Raw genomic sequence first — 23,340 nt, 5'->3', positions numbered from 1 at the left:
TACAGAATTGTAGGTGAGATGCTCTGCAGGACAGAGAATAGTATAGAATTATGGGTGAGATGCTCTGCAGGACAGAGAATAGTATAGAATTATGGGTGAGATGCTCTACAGGACAGAGAATAGCAAAGAGATATAGGTTAAATGCTTCGCAGGACGGGGATAGTATGCAGGTATACGTGAGATACTCTGCAGGGCAGAAGAATAATATAGAATTATAGGTGAGATGCTCTACAGGGCAGGAGAATAGCACAGATCTATAGGTTAAATGCTCTGCAACACAGGGGGCTACTATGCAGGTATATGTGAGATGCATTGCAGGGAGGAAGAATAATAATAATATATAATTATAGGTGAGATGCTCTGCATGACAGAGAATACTATAGAATTATAGGTGAGATGCTCTGCAGCACAGGGGGATACTATGCAGGTATACATGAGATGCTCTGCAGGGCAGAAGAATAATAATATATAGTTATAGGTGAGTGCCCTGCAGGACAGAGAATAGTATAAAATTATAGGTGAGATGCTCTGCAGCACAGAAAAATGTCGGCAAAAATTGCCCACACAGAAAGCTACCCACAAGTTTATTAAGTACAGTTTATTAAGGAGGTCTAATAACAACAATAACTTAAGTTTAAAGGGCCACTGTCACCTCCCCAGTCGTTTCAAACTGAAAGAGCCACCTTGTGCAGCAGTAATGCTGCATTCTGACAAGGTGGCTCTTTTAGTTCTGGCTGCTGTAACTAGAGAAATAATCAGTTTTATAATTTGTCTGAAATACCTGGTCCTCCGTCAAGGAGGCCAGCGTTTCCCCCCTGCTTCAGACAGCACACAGCTGTCACTCACATCTTCTTGGCGCCGGGTGCCGCCTCCTCCTCACCGCTGTTTTCAAAAGTAGCCGGCGCCTGCGCTCTTTTCCCCTGCCTGGTGCAGGCGCAGTGAGCGCTGCCCGTCTTTCCTCATATGCAGCCCAGCTGACAGCGTCTGCGCGGCCGCCCTGCCTGTGAATCCCAGCCCCTATTTTGAGGAAGCCACAGAGGCGAAACGGCGCTGTCGGGGTGACTGAGGAGCACGCAGGCCGGAAAGCATACTTTTGTAAGTGATATGCCGTTTAGGATCTAGTTAAGAGTAATGGTTGTTACTTGCCATTAGAAATAATGATATGACATAGCATTTTACCTTATATGCACTAGACACTTTCTAATAGTGTTATGCTGCTCAGGAGAACTATTTTTGAGATTTTGGGCCCCCATTAAGGATAGGTAAATTTTTTTCTTTGGGGAGCTTTATATAGAAATCTTTTCTTGTAGTAATTTGAGCAGAGGGCATTAAATTGTGTATGTTTATTTTTCAATTGGCTGATTTAATATATATGGTAATTTATTTCAACTGCACTAGGCTCTTCTTGATATAGTTGGTGCGTTTTGTACGGCTTTAATTACTCATTAGTATGCTGTTATACTGTCCTGCTTTGCCTGCAATCAGTCTTGCATGAATATCCTTGTCTTGTTTGTTTTATCAGTTGCTAATAAAATATATATGTTTTTATATTTGCCTATGCCTCTTTTTCACCTACTATTAGTATGGTGTTTGCTGGTTAATGCTCTTTTTCCCCTGCCTGGTGCAGGCGCAGTGAGCGCTGCCCGTGTTTCCTCATATGCAGCCCAGCTGACTGCGCCTGCGCGGCCGCCCTGCCTGTGAATCCCAGCCCCGCAATGTGAATAAATCATAAGTCACTGCGGGGCTGGGAATCACAAGCAGGGCGGCCGCGCAGGCGCAGTCAGCTGGGCTGCATATGAGGACAGACGGGCAGCGCTCACTACGCCTGCACCAGACAGGGAAAAGAGGGCAGGCGCCGGCTACTTCTGAAAACAGCGGTGAGGAGGAGGCGGCACCCGGCGCCAAGAAGATGTGAGTGACAGCTGTGTGCTGTCTGAAGCAGGGGGGAAACACCAGCCCACTTGACTGAACACCAGGTATTTCTGACAAATTATAAAACTGATTATTTCTCTAGTTACAGCACCCAGAACTGAAAGAGCCTCCTTGTCAGAATGCAGCATTACTGCTGCACAAGTGGCTCTTTTAGTTTGAAACGACCGGGGGGGGTGACAGGTTCCCTTTAATAAACAATCATTGCATACCTGCAAATAAGCTGCCGGGTGATTGTCCTTGACTTCCATGGGCTCCATTGAAATACAATACAGCACAACACAGGCAGCAAAGAAAATGCAGAATGGATTTCAACAAAGGTCTCTGGGCCCAGTTTACTTCTCCAGGTTCTACAAGTTCGGTTCACTCATCCCTAGTCCCAGAGTACGGATTCTGTTCTTAGGAGTTGTCATTCCACTGTGCTAACAATAATTCAACTCTGTGTGGTGTGTCTGGGCCTAGAGACCCTTATTCCACTCATTGTGGTGTGTATGGGCCTAGAGACCCTTATTCTACTCACGGTGTGGTGTGTCTGGGCCTAGAGACCCTTATTCCACTCTCAGTGTGGTGTGTCTGAGCCTAGAGACCCTTATTCCACTCTCAATGTGGTGTGTGTGGGCCTAGAGACCCTTATTCCACTCTCATTGTGGTGTGTGTGGGCCTAGAGACCCTTATTCCACTCTCAATGTGGTGTGTGTTGGCCTAGAGACCCTTATTCCACTCTCAATGTGGTGTGTGTGGGCCTAGAGACCCATATTGATATCCACTCTGCATTTTCTTTCATCCTATGCCTGCCTGCACCTGCAGTATATGTGTATTATACATAACTTCGTAGGATCTGTTCACTCTTACTCTTGGTAGTCATAAGTGGAGAGGAAAGAAAGTGCAGGCGCCAGATTCACTGCCTTTGAAGTCAATGGGAGAGCGGCGCTGCTATGGCACTTTCGGCTCCTCTGACAGATTCTGACAGAATCTCACCTTACGTTTGTGCCTTCTGGGCTTCTAGGACAAACTATCTCTGCCAGTAGCACCCTGCTTTTGGTGGGCTGCCACTGAGATGATAATGTATTAGATATGACCTGCAGTTCCATGTAACTCCACATATAATACAGTGATGCTTTTGTGAGTACTGATAGCAGTGATGGCTCCTCTGGATCACACTGCTGCTGATTCTGCATGTGCTGCTGTTCTGGGCTGGTGGGGGAAGTAAGGCAGAACCAGTGAGATGAGAGCAGACTATATCTTTCTATTGCTGATAATGACAGACTGCTACAAACCACAGATCTTCAGCATTTTTGCAGTTTTGCACTAGGTCAGCTGTAAATCACAAGTTGATCACATATAATGGGAACATCCCTCACCTTTCACCTCAAATATCATAGATCTTAAACTTTGTGATGCTGCAATTGGCAATTTTCCGTGTGGGCAATTTTCCTGTGGCCATTTTTCAGAGAACCGTTATAATGGGGGCAGGACGGAGCCATGACTGGATGTAGTGATCACGTGAAGCCGGTAACAGCTCCGGAGATTTCTTACATGGGATCTTTATGATGTTACATCGTCATCTTCTCCCCATTCAGGTCCCTACAATATCGGATCCTCTCAGTGGAGATCTTCTATATAAGAGAATTCTCCTGAGTGACCCTACAAGGATGGCTAGGGACAGGGACAAGATGGCGGAGAGGATATTACACCTCACCCTAGAGATCCTCTTCCGGCTTACTGGAGAGGTGAGAGATTCTGATGTTGTCACATTACATCATTCTTATCTATGGGAATAACAGATGGACAGAACTGGAGAGGTGAGGACTCTGGGAATGTCTGTAGTGAGGTTTATTAATGTGTCTCTCCATAACCAGGATTACACAGTAGTGAAGAAGACCTCTAGTGAGCACTGTCAGGCCCCTGTGTCTGAGGGATGGGGAAGACCCCTCAGCCCAATCACGGAGTCCGCACGTCACCCCCTGATACATGAGGATATCAATGCCCAGAAGATCCTAGAACTCACCTACAAGATGATTGAGCTGCTGACTGGAGAGGTGACACTGCTGGGAATGCTGGGACATTATACAGTAACGCTATGGAGGGATCGGGGGATGACGGTATCATTGTATGTGTCAGGTTCCTATAAGGTGTCAGGATGTCACCGTCTATTTCTCCATGGAGGAGTGGGAGTATTTAGAAGGACACAAAGATCTGTACAAGGACGTCATGATGGAGGTTCCCCAGCCCCTCACATCACCAGGTAATAGTCAGGACTGAATACACACGGCCTATAATTATCTGTATGTAAAGAATGAACTCAGTCCCTGTATGTGTTTCCTCCAGTTCTATCCAGTGAGAGGACAACACCAGAGAGATGTCCCCGTCCTTTTCTTCCACAGTACTGTAAACAAGAAGATCCCAATGTTCCTCAGGATTATCAGGTAGATGGAGAGAAGGTGTCATGAGATCTCCCCTATGATGTGTAGATGGCTGTGAAGGTCTTGTGTTCAGTCTGGTTTTATCCACCAGTATAATACACTGAATGGACAATTTATTGCAGACTCTGGCGCTCTCCTGATTGGAGCTACTGTGTATGGAAATTAAACCTGTGACCCCCGAGTGAAGCATAAAATTAAGTGATCAGATTTCAGAGTGAATCCTAAGTAGACAGTGAAACAATTGTAGAGTGATCTGAGTGAATTTGAAGATGGCAAGACCATCGTTCCTAGATTAGCCATACTTGTCTATTTCAAAACTACAAACCTCATCAGGTTTTCACGGGCAGAGGTGTCAGTAGTGTATGGAGAATATTATGTAGGAAGAAATGTTTGTAATGAAATGGGATAACATGTTTGTATATAACTTGTCTGGGGAAAAAAAAAGAAACAATTGATGCACAATCATGCTAAAGGCATCTTCCATTGTATTTGCCATTTAAATTAAATAGAAAGGAAAAGCTTGATCAAAAGAGCACAAAATTATATCACTGAGCACTGGAAAACATTGCCTGGCCAGATGAATACAGATTTCCGATGGATTATCCTCAAGGGTCAGAATTAATTAGGACTTAACCATTTTGACCAACCAAGTTAATCACTTCTTGGCTGCTATTGATCCTATGATAGAAACACAGCACTCTATGCCATAATGGTTGTACAGTCATGGATTGCTTCCAGGAAAATTGTAGTGATTTTTTTTTGCTTCCCTGGTCTTGAGAGTCCTCAGATTTTAATCCTATAGGGCCTCTCTAGGTGGAGATAGAATGTGCTGCTAAGAACAAGTCAGGACCTTCATCTGGAATGTGGGGCAAGACAAATTGCTGAGGTTCTAAATGCCAAAGTGCTGCCAGATGGGTTTCTGTAAGAAAGAGGCCATTCAGTTTGTTTTATACTTGGTGGAGATGACCGGATAAAGCTGATCATAGATATTAGATGTTGTCTGGATCTTCTCATAATTTTCTGGTTGTGGGCACTGTTGGGTAGAATTAGGAGGCGACAGGTTGGATTTATATAGGAGACCTCCTGCTGTCATGTTATTTTTGCCCGTCCTGTTAATTTACAATCTTTTCTTCTAAATTGTTTCATGTGACTTCTCCATCTCTCTGTGACTCTTACATTATTGGTTTCAGGGTGAAGATCTGACCCATATTAATACTACAGAGACATATGTGATGGGTGATGAGTGGTGTAAAGGGGAGATTCTTACAGGTAACCACACAGGTGAGTAGTGACCACTAAATGCAGAGAAGTCACAGATTCTACTCTGTCAGTGGCTGGTGCAATTATGTCAATGTTTGGCTAGAAATGGAAACAAGGCAATTGGTGATTAACCTTGGAAGAGGAGCATCAGTGGATGATGAGGTATTGTTTGTTTTATTATTTTATTACTTGCTTGATCATAGTTTTTAACACTTTTTAGTCCATAGAATCATAGAATGTTAGCGTTGGAAGGGACTTCCAGAGTCATTGTGTCCAACCCCCTGCTCAATGCAGGATTCACTAAACCATCCCAGGCAGATGTCTGTCCAGCCTCTGTTTGAACCCTTCCATTCACGGAGAACTCTCCACCTCTCGTGGCAGCCTGTTCCACTCATTGATCACACTCACAGTCAAACTTTTTTTCTAATATCTAATTTGTATCTTCTCCCTTTGTTTCATTCAATTATTTCTCATGTTTCCATGTGCAAGTGAGAATAATGATGATCCCTCTACACTGTGACATCTCTTTAGATATTTGTAGACAGCTATGCCTTCTCTTACCTTTTTTTGGGACAAGCTAAACTTTCCCACATCCTTTAATTGTTCCTCAACGGACATAGTTTGCATGTGTAAGTAGGATATGAGACAAGGAGCAAGCCTTAGTCAATTTCTGGTAATGGTGCTTTAGATGCGACTGTCCTAGTCAATTGAAAATTAAATGTCACTATAAATTGTATATATATTTATATACAAATGCTATATATAATTTTTAAATTACGATACTTTCAAGGAATTTTATTGAAAAATAATACAATTGTCTTCATTTTTGGCAGATAACTGTACCAGAAGCGTAGAGAAATTCTTTTCAGATTTTAAAGCAGATGATCATAATATTACACCAGATACATATGAAGACCATGCCATTGTCCCAGATATACCTTCAGATCTACACCATAATGGTCTGTCATCTGATACTTTTGACCTGGCGCTATCTACTGATTCATTGAAAAATAATGAAAATAACAGAATTTATCATGGACATCAAAGATTTCACACAAGAAAGAAACCATTTTCATGTTTAATGTGTGGGAAAAGTTTTACAGCTAAATCAAATCTTGCTAAACATGAGAAAATTCACACAGGGGATAAGGCATTTCCTTGTCCCCAATGTGGGAAATGTTTTACAGACAAATCATGTGTTGTTAGACATCAGAGAGTTCACAAAGATGAATGGCCATTTTCATGTTCAGAATGTGGGAAATGCTTTAAAGATAAATCAAATCTTATTACACATCAACGAATTCACACAGGGGAGAAGTTATTTTCATGTTTGGAATGTGGGAGACGTTTTACAGCTCAATCAAATCTTGCTAAGCACGAGAAAATTCACAAAGGGGAGAAGCCATTTTCATGTTCCCAATGTAGGAAATGTTTTTCAAACAAATCAAATCTTCTAGCACATTTGAAAATTCACACAGGGGAGAAGCCATTTTCATGTTCCCAATGTGGGAAATGTTTTAAAGAGAAATCCTGTTTGGTTAGACATCAGAGAATCCACACAGGGGAAAAGCCATTTTCATGTTCAGAATGTGGGAAATCTTTTATAGAGAAAACACATCTTCTTGAACATCAAAGAATTCACACAGGGGAAAAGTTATTTTTGTGTTCAGAATGTGGAAAATGTTTTAGTCAGAAAACAAAGCTTGTTACACATCAGAGAATTCACACTGGGGAGAAGCCATTTTCGTGCTTAGAATGTGGTAAATCTTTTACAGAAAAATCATATCTTGTGACTCATCAGAGAATTCACACAGGAGAGAAGATATTTTCATGTTCAGAATGTGGGAAATGTTTTACAGATAATTCAACTCTTTTTGGACATCGAAAAATTCACACAGGGGAAAAGCCATTCTCATGTTCAGAATGTGGGAAATGTTTTGCACGCAAATCTGCTGTCATTAGACATCAGAGAAGTCACACAGGGGAGAAGCCATTCTCATGTTCAGAATGTGATAAATGTTATGCTACAAAGTATGTGCTTGCTAAACATCAAACAATTCATACAGGAGAGAGGCAATTTTCATGTTCCTAATGTGGGAAATGTTAGATGTTAGTAATAAATTAAGAATTGTTACACATCATAAAATACACGTGAGAATTCATGTTCAGAATTTGGGAAATATTTTAATTGAAAGAGAAATTTGTGTTAGTTAGCTGAAAAGCTAGTTTACTGTTCAGAATGTGGTAAATGTCATAGAATATTAGAGTTGGAAGGGACCTCAAGGGTCATCGTGTCCAACCCCCTGCTCAAAGCAGGATTCACTAAACCATCTCAGACAGATGTCTGTCCAGCCTCTGAAGACTTCCATTGAAGGAGAACTTGCCACCTCTTGGGGAAGCCTGTTTCATTCATTGATCACCCTCACTGTCAATGTTTTGTCTAATATCTAATCTGTATCTTCTTGTCAGTTTTATTCCATTGCTTCTTGCGTTTCCATGTGCAAATGAGAATAATGATGATCCCTCTACACTGTGACAGCCCTTCAGATATTCGTAGACAGCTATTAAGTCTCCTCTTAGCCTTCTTTTTTGCAAACTAATCAAGAGTATACAGGACCCCAAGGCTACAGGGTCTAGGGAGAGTGGAGGGAAACAAGAGATCGGGGCGCAGATCTAAGTGTAAATAATTTCGTTCACCTCAAATATGTAGGTTGAAAATGCTCACCTTGTGTGTAGCTTGTATCATAGCATATCGACCTATTAGGTCCGAACAAGATGCCTAGTTTCCCTCGTATGCAGCAACAGTCTGGATACAACGGATCTCTCAGCCAGGAGACCGTGAAGTGAAGAGAAAAAGGAGGGATCATCCAGTCTATTCAGCGCTCCCAGGTAACATGCCACCAAGCAACAATATTGCAAATCTTGGAAAATTTATTTACAATAAAACAACGCGTTTCAGCTATACATTTGTTAAAATACCCGAGGAAGGCTATTTTTAACAAATGTGTAGCCGAAACGCGTTGTTTTATTCTGAATAAATTTTCCAAGATTTGCAATATCGTTGCTTGGTGCATGTTACCTGGGAGCGCTGAATAGACTGGATGATCCCTCCTTTTTCACTTTTTTGCCAACTAAACATTCCCAGATCCTTTAACCATTACTCGTTCTGGTGAGAAGTCACCATATTCACACAGAATAGAGGTCAATTTAATTGGGAAATGATTTACAGGAAGCTAGAAAATGTTCCAGCTACAAATATAATGTTGTTGGAGGAGGTAGCAAATTGTACAAGAAGTAAAAATATCACAGTGAAGCCACATTTCATAAAAGAGAAATGTAAAGCAATTTAAAGCACTAAATGATTATTTACAATGGTGTTGAAATATGTGAACCCTCCAGAATTTTCCATATTTTTACTTAAAATTGACTTAAAACATAACATTTTCACACAAGTCTTAAAAAGGGATAGATTGAACCGAATAAAGGAGTCAAATATTAAGCTTTACCTTCATAAATTTTAGAAAATAATCCAATATCTCATGACTGTGAGTTGAAAAACTATGTGAACCTTTTCTTTCAGTATCTGCTGTGACCCCTTTGTGCAGCAAATACTGTATCTAAATGTTTCTAGTAATTGTTGGTTGGTCCGGCACGTAAGCTTGGTTACATCTATCCACAGGATAGGTGATAACTTACTGAGCAGTGGGACCCTCATTGATCACCAGAATGGAGATTTTTCTTTTTTTTTTTTTATCCCCAATGGGGCACTTTTATGCCAGTTACAAAATGGAACAGCTGGTTGGATGCCCAACTGTTGCTCCATTGATTCTCCATGTGGCCACTGGGGAAAACGCAGCACTCAGTATTACAATGCGTAATAAATGAAGCATCAAGTCGAGCATTTTAACTGCTCATCCACTCTAAGGTTAGGGTCACACTACGGTATAAAAGATCGTTCCTATTTTTAGCCAGAAAAGTGGGACTATCTTTTTCTTAGTTGTCATCTATGTGCAATCCCTTTTTTCAGTAGCAATAATTAATCATTTACAGTTTCCTATGTTACAGAATTTCAATGTATCCATAAAAATCAGATGCTGTACTGTGGCATCTGATTTTTTTTTTCTTGCACCCGTAGACTTGAATAGGTGAGTCTCATCTGATTTTCTTCACAGACAGATTCTGTAAGATAAAAAAAAAGGTTATCAGCACTGCCCCATTGAATAACATAGAGCAGAGTGCAATCTGATTTAAAAAAAAGTCTGACAGCCCTCATCCGGTTTATACGGCGGTGTGAGTGAACCCTACCAGGGATAAAAGTTTCCTGTTCCCCTGATCTGTTCAGGTCCCAGCTCTCGGATCCCCATTGTTCAATATCCCATGGATAGGTGATAACTTGTTTTCAACTGACATCTCCATTAACTTTATTGTTCCTTTGTCTTCTCTTTTGTAGAATGACTTGTGTTCTTAGGGTTGTTGTCTTGCTGAATGCCTCATGTTGTCTTGAGCTTCAGTTCATGGACAGATGTCCTGACAGTTTCTTTAGAACTTAAGGGTATTATTCTTAAGTTATTTCTCCATCAATTATTACAGCCGTCCCGGCCCTGATGCAGCAAAACAAGCCTCAACCTTGTACTACCACCACATTGTTTCACAGATGGTTTGAGGTTTTTATACCATACTGCTGAGTTTTTCTTTCTCCAAACATAATGTTTCTCCTTTCAAATAAGTGCTATTTTGCTCTCCTCCATCCAAAACACTTTGTTTTAATGGCCATCTGGCTCGAACACAAGATATTTGAAATGCCACAACTTAGCCCATCATCCATTCACAAACAGTAACTTTTAATTGGCCCATTCCGGGTCATCCTGGACATATAAGCCTATTTTCAGTAATGTAAAAAGCTGGGTAGCACAAAAAGAAGTTGTTCACATGTGGGTGCTGCCTAGGAGGCTGATGTAATCCATAATTTATTTCTTCTCTTAAAGAAGCAGAAGATAACTGTAGATGAAAACGTTTACCGTATTTTTCGGACTATAAGACGCACCAGACCATAAGGCGCACCCCAAATTTGGGGTGAAAATTGCAGAAAAAAAGATTTTTTATAAGATGGGGGTCCGTCTTATTGTCCGAATTTACAGTATCTTACCTGAGGGCTGGCGGTGGCAGAGCAGGGTCACAGGAGGCATGGTGTTGGCAGAGGTGGGGTGATGCGGTACGGCGTGCACCTGAGCAGGGTCCCTTCCTGCTTAGGTGGGCGACGCCACGGCCTGGTGTCCATGGGAGGGTTGCAGCAGTGGTTACCGGCAGAGGTGCTGGGATGAGGAGGTGCTGAGATGAGGAGGCGCAGTGAGAGGTATGGTGTCAGAGGGTTCCCTTTCCCCGGTGAGGTGATGCAGCAGCCCGGTAAGCAGCAGAGCCGGGTGAATACTGTTGTTAGCGGTGGTGGCGGCCATCTTCCCGAAGCGCTCTGCTTCCCGGGGCTTCAGGAAAATGGCCGCGGGAGGCCGTGCGTGCGCAGATGGAGATCGCGGCGACCATTTTCCTGAAGCCAAGAACGTCAGGAAAATGGCCGCCGCGATCCCCATCTGCGCACGCGCGGCATCCCGCGGCCATTTTCCTAAAGCCCCGGGAAGCAGAGCGCTCCATCTGCGCACGCGCGGCCTCCGGAAGATGGCCGCCACCACCGCTAACAACAGGATTCACCCGGCTCTGCTGCTTACCGGGCTGCTGCATCACCTCACCGGGGAAAGGGACCCCGCTCACTGCGCCTCCTCATCCCCGCACGTCTGCCGCCGCACCTCTGCCGCCACACCTCTGCCGCCACGGTAAGCCTGCATTGCGACTATTAGACGCACCCCCATTTTCCCCCCTTTTTTGGGGGGGAAAAAGTGCGTCTTGTAGTCCGAAAAATACGGTATATATTTCTGTTATTTTTCCCTTTTTATTTTATAACTGTTTTGCATATTTGTGTCGTTTTATTTTTTATCTTTTTTTATATCTTTTATTGTAAGCACTGTTTATTTTTATATTCAAACTAAAATCTGTAATACGTTTGATCCTTGTATGCTCTAAAGAATACACAGCCTTTCGGATTGTGTGTGACTTTTTGATTGTCTGACTAACATATTTTGGGGACTCATCATCTGTGTGAGTGGTGGCAGCGCATTAAGAAATTGGAGTGTGCTGAATATGTCAGCGTGTAATTTATGCTTACATTAACCCCATAATGACCATCGATATGCCTTTTAACGGCGGCAGTTAAGGGTACTTATTATTATTTATATAGCACCATTGATTCCATGGTGCTGTACATGAGAAGGGGTTACATACAAATTACAGATATCACTTACAATAAGCAAACTAGCAATTACAGACTGATACAGAGAGGCGAGGACCCTGCCCTTGCGAGCTTACATTCTTACATACACTTATGCCTCAGCTTTTTATCGGCGCTGAGAAATAAGTGTATATTTCCCCCCAGTGTCGGAATTTCTCCGGCGTCTCGGGTACCGGGGGTAGCTGAGACCCCAAAGAACATGATTCAGGTAATTTTTTACTGACCCCAATGTTGTGAGCGCCGTTATTAACGGAACAACAGCGACTGCAAAAAAAGTCAGATTTCCCATTTAATTTCTCTTAGAAGAGAGATTTAAATTTTCCCATTTAATTTTAATTAGAAGAGAGAGAAATGGGGTCCCCCAATCTCCCCCGGTACCTCAGGTGTCCTTGCAACCCCCCGTGAAGTCCCCCGGGTTGCCGGTGTCTTCTTCGGGAAGAAAATGGCGTGCGCAGTGCACCCGCCGAGATCTGCCGGCCAGCACTCAGCAACATTAGGAAATGTTTCCTATTGGTTCATTTTGAAATGAACCATAAAAAAATGTATTTATTTCCATTTTTCCATTAGGGTTAGAGTTGGGCTAAAGTTAGGGTTGGACAAAGGTTAGGGTGAGGTTAGGGTTGGGCTAAAGTTAGGGTAAGGTAAGGGTACCGTCTCACAGTGGCACTTTGGTCGCTACGACGGCACGATCCGTGATGTTCCAGCGATATACTTACAATCTCGCTGTGTCTGACACGCTACTGCGATCAGGGACCCCGCTGAGAATCGTACGTCGTAGCAGATCGTTTGAAACTTTCTTTCGTCGTCAAGTGTCCCGCTGTGGCGGCATGATCGCATCGTGTAACAAAGGTGTGCACGATATTACGACTGTCCCGTAAAACTTCTACATCGCAAATACGTCATGAAATTATCGCTCCAGCGCCGTGCATTGCGAAGTGTGACCGCAGTCTACGACGCTGGAGCGATAATGGAGCGACGCTGGAGCGTCACGGATTGTGCCATCGTAGCGACCAAAGTGCCACTGTGAGACAGTACCCTTAGGGTTGTGTTTATGGCTGGGATTATGATTAGGTTTGGGATTAGGGGTGTGTTAGGGTTAGGTTTGTGGTTAGGGCTAGGGTTGTGGTTAGGGTTGGGATTAGTCTTAGGGGTGTTTTTGGGGTTAGGTTGGAGTTAGATTTGGGGGGGCTTCCACTGTTCAGGTAAATCAGGGGTCTCCAAACTTGACATGGCGCCACCATTGACTCCAGCCAATTTTGCATTCAAAAAGCCAAACGGTGCACCCTCCCTTCTGAGCCCTGCCATGCGCCCAAACAGTGGATTTCCCCCCCATACGGGATATTAGCGTACTCAGGAGAAATTGCACAACAAATTTTGTGGTCCATTTTCTCCTGATACCTTTGTGAAAATAAAAAAAAAATTGGTTCCAAGTAATTTTTTTGTGAAAAAGTAAAATGTGCATTTTTTCCTTCCACATTGCTTTAGTTTTCGTGAAGCACCTGAAGGGTTAACAAACTTCTTGAATGTGGTTTTGCGCACACCTTGAGGGGTGCAGTTTTTAGAATGGTGTCACTTTTGGGTATTTTCTGTTATATTGACCCCCAAACTCACTTCAAATGTGAGATGGTCCCTAAAAAAAAAGGTTTTGTAAATTTTGTTGGAAAAATGAGAAATCGCTTGTCAACTTTTAACCCTTATAACGTCCTTACAAAAAAAAAAATATATGTTTCCAAAATTGTGCTGATGTAAAGTAGACATGTGGGAAATGTTATTTATTAACTATTTTGTGTGACATATCTCTCTGATTTAAGGGTACAAAAAATTTACGTTTGTAAATTGCAAAATTTAACATTTTTGCAATATTTCCGTCTTTTTCATAAATAAACGCAAGTTATATAGAATAAATTTTACCAATAACATGAAGTACAATATGTCACGAAAAACAGTCTCAGAACTAGTGGGCTATGATGAAGCGTTCCAGAGCTATAACTTCATAAAGTGACAGTGGTCAGAATTGTAAAAATTGGCATGGTCATTAAGTACCAAATTGGCTCTCTCACTAAAGGCCCCGTCTCACTAAGCGATTTACCAACGATCACGACCAGCGATACGACCTGGCCGTGATCGTTGGTAAGTCGCTGTGTGGTCGCTGGGGAGCTGTCACACAGACCGCTCTCCCCAGCGACCAACGATCAGGGGAACGACTTCGGCATCGTTGAAACTGTCATCAACGATGCCGAAGTCCCCCTGCAGCACCCGGTAACCAGGGTAAACATCGGGTTACTAAGCGCAGGGCCGCGCTTAGTAACCCGATGTTTACCCTGGTTACCAAAAAAAACAAACACTACATACTCGCCTTTCGGTGTCCAGGTCCCTTGCCGTCTGCTTCCTGCTCTGACTGAGCCGCCGTACACTGAGAGCGCAGCGGTGACGTCACTGCTGTGCTCTCACTTCTCACTGTACGGCCGGGAGTCAGTGAGAGCAGGAAGCAGACGGCAAGGGACCTGACGGACATCAGAAGGCGAGTATGTACTGTTTGTTTTTTTTTTACATTTACGCTGGTAACCAGGGTAAACATCGGGTTACTAAGCGCGGCCCTGCGCTTAGTAACCCGATGTTTACCCTGGTTACCAGTGAAGACATCGCTGGATCGGTGTCACACACACCGATTCAGCAATGTCAGCGGGGCCTCAACGACCAAAAAAAGGTCCAGGCCATTCCGACACGACCAGCGATCTCGCAGCAGGGGCCTGATCGCTGGTACGTGTCACACATAGCGAGATCGCTATGGAGGTCGCTGTTGCGTCACAAAACTTGTGACTCAGCAGCGATCTCGCTAGCGATCTCGCTATGTGAGACGGGGCCTTAAGGGGTTAAAAGCCTAGGACAGAGGTTGTGTGTTGGATTGAGTGAGAGGACATAAGGGGTGCCCCTGCAGAGGGGACATTTATCATGTGCTGAGAAGTGTGTACTTGACACTCTACATGACTGTGAAATCAAACTGCGTGAGGTGCACACGTCACAATTTTTTTACACATGACCACATTGCGATTTGTATACATGAGCTTATGCACCAACCAGATTCTTTCAGTTTCTATTGAGAAAAGCGCAGGAATCAATTTTGCATGTGACTGCAAGCATGCAAATAAGGTGATATGGAATACCACGCTTGGCTCTGTATTGTACACGCCCCCTGAGGAAGCGTCATTTAAACACGAAACGCACGTTCGGGTACGTGACCGAGGTCTAGGCAGGACAGATCATCATAATGGGTAACTATTAGTGATGAGCGAGTATACTCGTTGCTTGGGTTTTCCCGAGCATGCTCGGGTGACCTCCGAGTATTTGTTAGTGTTCAGAGATTTAGTTTTCATCACGGCAGCTGAATAATTACAGCTACTAGCGAGCCTGAGTACATGTGGGGGTTGCCTGGTTGCTAGGGAATCCCCACATGTAATCAAGCAGGCTAGTAGCTGTAACTCATTCAGCTGCTGCGATGAAAACTAAATCTCCGAGCAGTTACAAATACTCGGAGACCACCCGAGCATGCTGGGGAAAACCCGAGCAACGAGTACACTCGCTCATCACTAGTAACCCCGATGTTACTAATATTACTTTTGATAGGTACAGGGTGCAACAGAGGGATATAGAGGCTTTGTCTTGAATGCATATTGTCTTGGTTATTTGGATACTTAATGCCAATGTGGAAATACTGGTGCATACAGGCATGTGATACCTTTTTACTAAGCCCCTGGAAACGGATCATATATCCCCTTTTCCTTCTGTTTGCTCTTTATTACAACTCCTGACCTTTTCTTCGGCCCTTTGTTTACACCTATGAATTTAATCACTTTTTTTTTTACTAAACCCATGTATTACACATTTTTGCATTTATTTATTATTATTTTTTGTATGTATATGAATTGTTGTTCATTTAATTGAAGTAATAAACTTTGGTGATTTTTTTTATTGGCTTTTTTGACTCAGTTTTCTCCTTGTTTTTACACTTACATGGGTTTCTGCTGCTATATTACTGGTATTTATATGTAGATCTGTACACTTCTTACATGCATAGTTCCACTCTGTACACCTCCTACATGTATGGTTCCACTCTGTACACCTACATGTACCATTCCACTCTGTACACCTCCTGCATGTACCGTTCCACTCTGTACACCTCCTACATGTATGGTTCCACTCTGTACACCTACATGTACCATTCCACTCTGTAAACCTCCTGCATGCACTGTTCCACTCTGTACACCTCCTACATGCACGTTTCCACTGTGTACACCTACATGTACGGTTCCACTCTGTACACCTCCTGCATGCACCATTCCACTCTACACCTCCTGTATGCACGGTTCCACTCTGTACACCTCCTGCATGCACGGTTCCACTCTGTACACCTCCTACATGCATGTTTCCACTCTGTACACCTCCTGCATGCACGGTTCCACTCTGTACATCTCCTGCATGCACCGTTCCACTCTGTACACCTACATGCACCGTTCCACACTACACCTCCTGCATGCACGTTTCCACTCTGTACACCTCCTGCATGCACCGTTCCACTCTGTACACCTCCTGCATGCACGACTCCTCTCCCTACACATCTTAAATGCACGGCTCCACTCTGTACACATCTTACATGCACGGTTCTGCTCCATACACATCCTACATGCACGGCCCTGCTCCATACACATCCTACATGCACAGCTCTGCTCCGTACACATCCTACATGCACACTGCGGTGCTATATATACATACTGCTACCCTCCTTTCACATAATTTGTGCATGACTGTACCCATTAACAACTTATGTGTGTGGCTCCACTCCGTACACATCTTATAAAAAGAATACACCAGAGCAGCTATAAGCCTTCGAACAAATACAGGCAATATATAAGAAAAATACAATGCATAATACCATGGGTTAGGTGAGCCGGTGCTCCAGCTTTGCCCACTTTGTTGAAGCTAGGGCAAGAATGGTGTGAACAAGCAAAAGTCGCTTTTCTTGCGTAACCTTGCGTTTATGTGCAAAAAAAAAAAAATTTCTGCACAAATCTGGCAAAAAAACTTAGCGTCTTACATCTATGTGGACAATTCAAAATCAATGAGACATATAGTTATGTGCAAAATACTAGCAGTGTGTAATAATTATAGGGGATAACTCAGGAGACTCTTTGCGTGGAACAAGACAACTACAGGACACTTTTATAAGTGGTAAAGTCTATATTATCACACGGTGATTCAAACAGGTGCAGAGAGAAACTCAAGTCTACAACACTTGGTGCAAATAATAAACACAGCTTAGTAGTCTATAGGAAACTTCAGAGGAAAATGCAATGAAGTAGAAAGTCTATGAAGCACAGTTATTCTTGAGGATACTTGACACGAATAAATCCTTGTCTTAGTCCAGGCACAGACAGATATGCTTATTAGGCAGTTCAAATCATATCTTAGCTCAACCAGGAAGGCCTGGTTAATAGTCTCAGGTTATTGCAAAGCAGCAACAGCTTACATGACCAGCAAATGCAGATGGAAGTAAACACGAACAGCAGATGAAGGAGGATTACTGGAAACTTGTGTATGCAGCAGGAACTCAGAGCAGAGTAGCAGGATCACCACACAGGTTCACAGGAGCAGGTGTATAGCCAGGGAGTAATCAGAGGTCAGGAGCTGGATGCAAGGCAGAATACTGTAGCACAGACTGAAGGCTGGGGTGGAGTTTTATAGCAGGAAACACAATGCACATGAGACCAAAGACGCCATCTTGAAAAACGGCAGTAATGCACAAAAGGTAAAAAATGTTCAGAGTCCTGACACTGTGTCTAAAACAACTCAGAAAAAGCTAAATCCTCATAACATTTATTTCCATACTAGATGGTGGCCCGATTCTAACGCATCGTTTATTCTAGAATATGTATGTATGTATGTATATAGCGGCCATATAGTATATAGCACAGGCCACGTAGTATATAGGAGCCATGTAGTATATAGCAGACAAATAGTACGTGGCCTGTGCTATATTCTATGTGGCTGCTATATACATACATATTGTAGAATACCCGATGCGTTAATACAGGCCACGCAGTATATAACAGTGGCCATGCAGTATATAACAGCCCACGTACTATATAACACAGCCCACGTACTATATAACAGCCCACGTAGTATATAGCAGCCACGCAGTATATAACAGGCCACGTAATATATAGCACAGCCCACATAGTACAAAACACAGCCCACATAGTATCTAACACTTTCCAGGTAGTATATAGCAGCCACGTGGTATATAACACAGCCCACGTAGTATACAGCAGTGTGGGCACCATATCCCTGTTTAAAAAAAATAATTAAAATGAAAATTAGTTATATACTCACCCGCCGGGATCCATCGAAGCTCTGGAGATGCGCACGCGGCTGCCGCCATCTTCCGTTCCCAGGATGCATTGTGAAATTACCCACATGACTTAGCGGTCTCGGTGGACTACGGAAGGTGAGAATAGCAGGTTTGGGGTTTTTTTTATTATTTTTAACATTAGATCTTTTTACTATTGATGCTGCATAGGCAGCATCGATAGTAAAAAGTTGGGGACACACAGGGTTAATAGCAGCGATAAGGGAGTGCGTTACCCGCGGCATAACGCTGTCCGTTACTGCAGACGTTAACCCTGTGTTAGCGGTGACTGGAAGGGAGTATGCAGGCGCCTGGCACTGACTGCAGGGGAGTAGGGAGGGACTAATAGGACTGTGCCCGTCGCTGATTGGTCGCTGCAGCCATGACAGGCAGCTGGCAAGACCAATCAGCAACACGGGATTTCCGTTATGGAAGTTGAGGACAGAAAGACGGAAATACCCCTTAGACAATTATATATATAGATACACAAAGGCGCAAGGAGCTGCACATTCAACTCCAAATGAAAACATGAACAAAATATCAATTTTGAAACTGAAAATGAAGAAAAAGGAATAATATGCGGCTCAAAAAATAGCAGTGTCTGCATTATTTTTTTTTACAAACTCCAATATTTGCAGTATAAACTGAAATTTCTTCACAGACTTCAATTTTCTGTTAAACACTGGACAAATATTTAGTGATGAGCAAACGTGCTCGGATAAGGTGTTAGGTGAATTCCATCAGCAAAATCGAATGTGGAGCTGGGAAGGAAGTTGCTGCAGGCAAGACTGCAGCCACAAGGAAAAAGCCCATGTTCGGACCCCTACTCCCAAATAGATTTTCCCCAGGGGGTGTATAGTGGCTTTTCAGTGTCTAGAATGTCTATATGTCATAAGAGGATTGGCAGGTAAGCAGGACTGTAATGATGACTGTCTTAAGAATGGGCCAGTGCCTTTTCAAAATTGTTCTCATATTTTGCCACTCATGGTTATAGGTTGAAATGAATTGCACCCTCACATCCTGTTTTTTACATTTGGGAGGTGCATAAAAGAGCGAGTTACTTGGGGACATCATACAATGTATTGAGAGTGAGGCCTGGGGCATTCCATTCCACCACGACCATCCAAGTAATAAAAGAACTTAATTTATTAGGAAACCATTAAAAACAGTTAAAAGCAACACCTGACGCATTTCTGGTGCATAGAGCGCCCTGTAGTGCAGCTGGGTTGGTGCAGTGCAACAGATAGGCAGGAACCACAGAAAAGCTCAAAGCAAATGTCTTTTAATGTCCAAAGAAACTCACAACTGGAAACAAACTGTGTCCTCCGAATCTGAGACATGTTTCCGTGGGCAACTGCACCGCCGTGTTACGCTGAGGGGTGCCATGCCCTTTGGCTTCCCTTGGCTCTGTGTTACTTTGCACAGGCTGAATCTTGCAGAGCTGCCTGCTCTGCAGTTTGCAGACCAAGACTGACACCCAACCCTTTGCTGCATGGTGTAAATGGAATCTGTGACCATGGGCCACTTGTAAGACCCAGTCTGGAGGAAGTGAACTGCCCCACTACCATACTGTAGTTCGATCCAAAAATAAAAGCCCTTAACAGGTTTTCCTAAACATTGCCTTGGTCAAATAACTTGACCAGGTCTACACTTGTATTTTGTATTGCAGCCACAGCTATATCTGTGACTGCAATGCATTCCAGCGGGTTTAATATGGTTCTATGCGCATTCTGGGGGATACATATCAATCCTTGCATATGATTCCCCTCACAGCCCTTAGTCATAGGATATGTGAAGGGACATGATTATATACATGGCCGGAGCCAGTCACTAATAAGCTAAGAGTGATTACACTGCATAGACGAAAGCTGTGTGATTTTGAAATTCATTCTGTATCCCACAAGTTGGACACTTAATTGTTCAGAAAGGATAATACAGTAACATCAGTTTACTATCCACCAGTTCCCATCCCCGTCACACAATCCGAGCAATTCCATATGGAGAATTCACACGAGCCAGAAGAATTTGCTCCAGTGACCATGCTTTTTCCACCGAAGGAGCCATTATAGGCAATAGACTTGCCGATAGAGAATACAGCAGATCCAATATCAATAAAGCCTTCAGAGACAAAAAGAAAAAAACCCGATGTAATATATTAGACAAACAAAAATGTAATACTACCAAACCTGATTCCACTGCTCCTGTTACCTCTTCAACGCCATACAGTAAACAATTTAGTGAAATTTAAAAATATATAATTCTAAAATATCTACCCATTGTTAATCAGGATAACACATTACGTCAGATTCTGGATAATGGCTATAGATGTGTATCCAGAGGCAGGTCACTGGGCAATATACTGTCCCTTGCATAATAAATTCACCACAACCCCCACAATCATGGCTCCACGGTAAAAACTTCCACAAATACGCTAACGGCAGATGCAATGTCTGTGAGTTAACTATTAATAAGGAAAAACTTTTCTCCTCCCGCAAGGCACAATACACACCATCAATTCCTTTAACCGTGCCTCCAATCATATCGTTTACTGCACTGAATGTCGTACCTGCAATATATAGTCCATTGGCTGCGCAATAAGAAAGCTAAAAAAAAAAAAAAGAATTGTTGAACACTAGAGTTGAGTGAAACGGATCGGACAAATTAAAAAATCGCCGCCTTTCGGCAAAGTCGGGTTTCATTAAACCCGACCCGATCCTAGTGTGTGATCGGCCATGAGGTCGGCAATCTTCACGCCAAAGTCGCGTTTCGTATGACGCGTTCAGCGCCATTTCTCAGCCAATGAAGGTGGACGCAGAGTGTTGGCAGCGTGATGACATAGGTCTCGGTCCCCACCATCTTAGAGAAGGGCATGACAGTGATTGGCTTGCTTTCTGCGGCGTCACAAGGGCTATAAAGGGGCGTGCAAGCCGACCGCCACCTTACTTCTGCCGATCTTAGCATAGGGAGAGGTTGCTGCAGCTTCGTCAGAAGAAGGGACATAGTTAGGGAGGGAAGATTAACCCCCAAACCGCTTGTGCTGTAGTGATTTCCACTGTCCAACACCACCTTTTTTTGCAGGGACAGTGGAGGCTATATTTTTGTGCATCAGCTCTGTAGCTTATTAGGCTGCCCTAGAAGGCTCCCTGATAGCTGCATTGCTGTTTGCACCGCTGCTGTGCAAACCATCTGCTTTTTAAAAAGCAAAAATCCTGTTGCTCCTTTCTGCACAGTTATCTTGTTTATTTGTCCACACTTTTGTGTGCAGCAGTCCTTTTTATTGCTGCCGTACTTGTCCTGAGATCATTGTCGGGAGATTGAAATTGTACTACAGTCCTTGTATTTTTTCATATATCAGCCAGCCAATTGCTGCCACTTACATTGCGTTGTTTTATACACTGTGCCTGAGTTTGGGTTCAGTCTCCCCCCAAAAAAAACTGAGATTGAAATTATCACAAAGTGGATATACCTCAGTCCTCTTAGTTTGTCGTATATCAGCCAGCCACTTGCTGCCACTCACATTGCGTTGTTTTATACACTGGGCCTGAGTTTGGGTTTAGTCTCCCCCCAAAAAAAAAGTGAGATTGAAATTCTCACAAACTGGATATACCTCAGTCCTCTTAGATTGCCGTATATCAGCCAGCCACTTGCTGCCACTCACATTGCGTTGTTTTATACACTGGGCCTGAGTTAGGGTTCAGTCTTCCAACAAAAAAAAGGGATATTCAAATTCTCACAAAGTGGATATACCTCAGCCCTCTTAGTTTGCCGTATATCAGCCAGCCACTTGCTGCCACTCACATTGCGTTGTTTTATACACTGGGCCTGAGTTTGGGTTCAGTCTCCCCCCAAAAAAAAGTGAGATTGAAATTCTCACAAAGTGGATATACCTCAGTCCTCTTAGTTTGTCGTATATCAGCCAGCCACTTGCTGCCACTCACATTGCATTGTTTTATACACTGGGCCTGAGTTGTGGTACAGTCTCCCCCAAAAAAAAGGGAGATTCAAATTGTCACAAAGTGGATATACGTCAGTTCTGTTAGTTTGTCGTATATCAGCCAGCCACGTTCTGCCACTTACATTGTGTTGTGTTATACACTGGGCCTGAGTTGTGGTGCAGTCTCCCCCCCCAAAAAAGGGAGATTCAAATTGTCACAAAGTGGATATACGTCAGTTCTGTTAGTTTGTCGTATATCAGCCAGCCACGTTCTGCCACTTACATTGTGTTGTGTTATACACTGGGCCTGAGTTGTGGTGCAGTCTCCCCCCCAAAAAGGGGAGATTCAAATTGTCACAAAGTGGATATACGTCAGTTCTGTTAGTTTGTCGTATATCAGCCAGCCACGTTCTGCGACTTACATTGTGTTGTGTTATACACTGGGCCTGAGTTGTGGTGCAGTCTCCCCCCAAAAAAAGGGAGATTCAAATTGTCACAAAGTGGATATACTTCAGTTCTGTTAGTTTGTCATATATCAGCCAGCCACGTTCTGCCACTTACATTGTGTTGTGTTATACACTGGGCCTGAGTTGTGGTGCAGTCCCCATCCCAAAAAAAGGGAGATTCAAATTGTCACAAAGTGGATATACATCAGTTCTGTTAGTTTGTCGTATATCAGCTAGCCACGTTCTGCCACTTACATTGTGTTGTGTTATACACTGGGCCTGAGTTGTGGTGCTGTCTCCCCAAAATAAAAAGGGAGATTTAAATTCTCAACAAGTTCATATACACCTTCTACCTTGTTTTACTATACCATATAATGGTTGTTATTTTGGTTACATTTTCCCCAAAATGAGGAAGTCTGGTGGAAGAGGCCGTGGGCGGTCGTTGCCAGCTGGTACTGATGGTGGTGGTGGTGGAGCTTCTGGTGGTAGTGGGAAAAGCAAAATTGCACCTATGGCTGGAGGTGTTGAGCCAGCGTCATCGTCTGGCTACACAAGGTCTCGAAGGCTCCCTTATCTGGGAGTAGGAAAACAGCTTTTAAAGCCGGAGC

At 43.3% G+C, this 23,340-nt stretch overlaps 1 protein-coding gene across 1 annotated transcript in view; it reads left to right on the top strand.

The window, feature by feature from the left end:
• The window catches only part of LOC143767327 (uncharacterized), a 760,398-nt gene that overhangs the window by 389,032 nt on the left and 348,026 nt on the right, over positions 1-23,340 (top strand). Inside the window, 2 exon segments of the mRNA XM_077255569.1 lie at positions 4,051-4,174; positions 4,258-4,355. Of these exon segments, the coding sequence (XP_077111684.1) occupies positions 4,051-4,174; positions 4,258-4,355 (222 nt within the window).

The sequence above is a fragment of the Ranitomeya variabilis genome, chromosome 4 (genome assembly GCF_051348905.1).
Source record: "Ranitomeya variabilis isolate aRanVar5 chromosome 4, aRanVar5.hap1, whole genome shotgun sequence".
Lineage (NCBI taxonomy): Eukaryota > Metazoa > Chordata > Amphibia > Anura > Dendrobatidae > Ranitomeya > Ranitomeya variabilis.
This window is presented reverse-complemented; position numbering and strand designations above follow the sequence as displayed.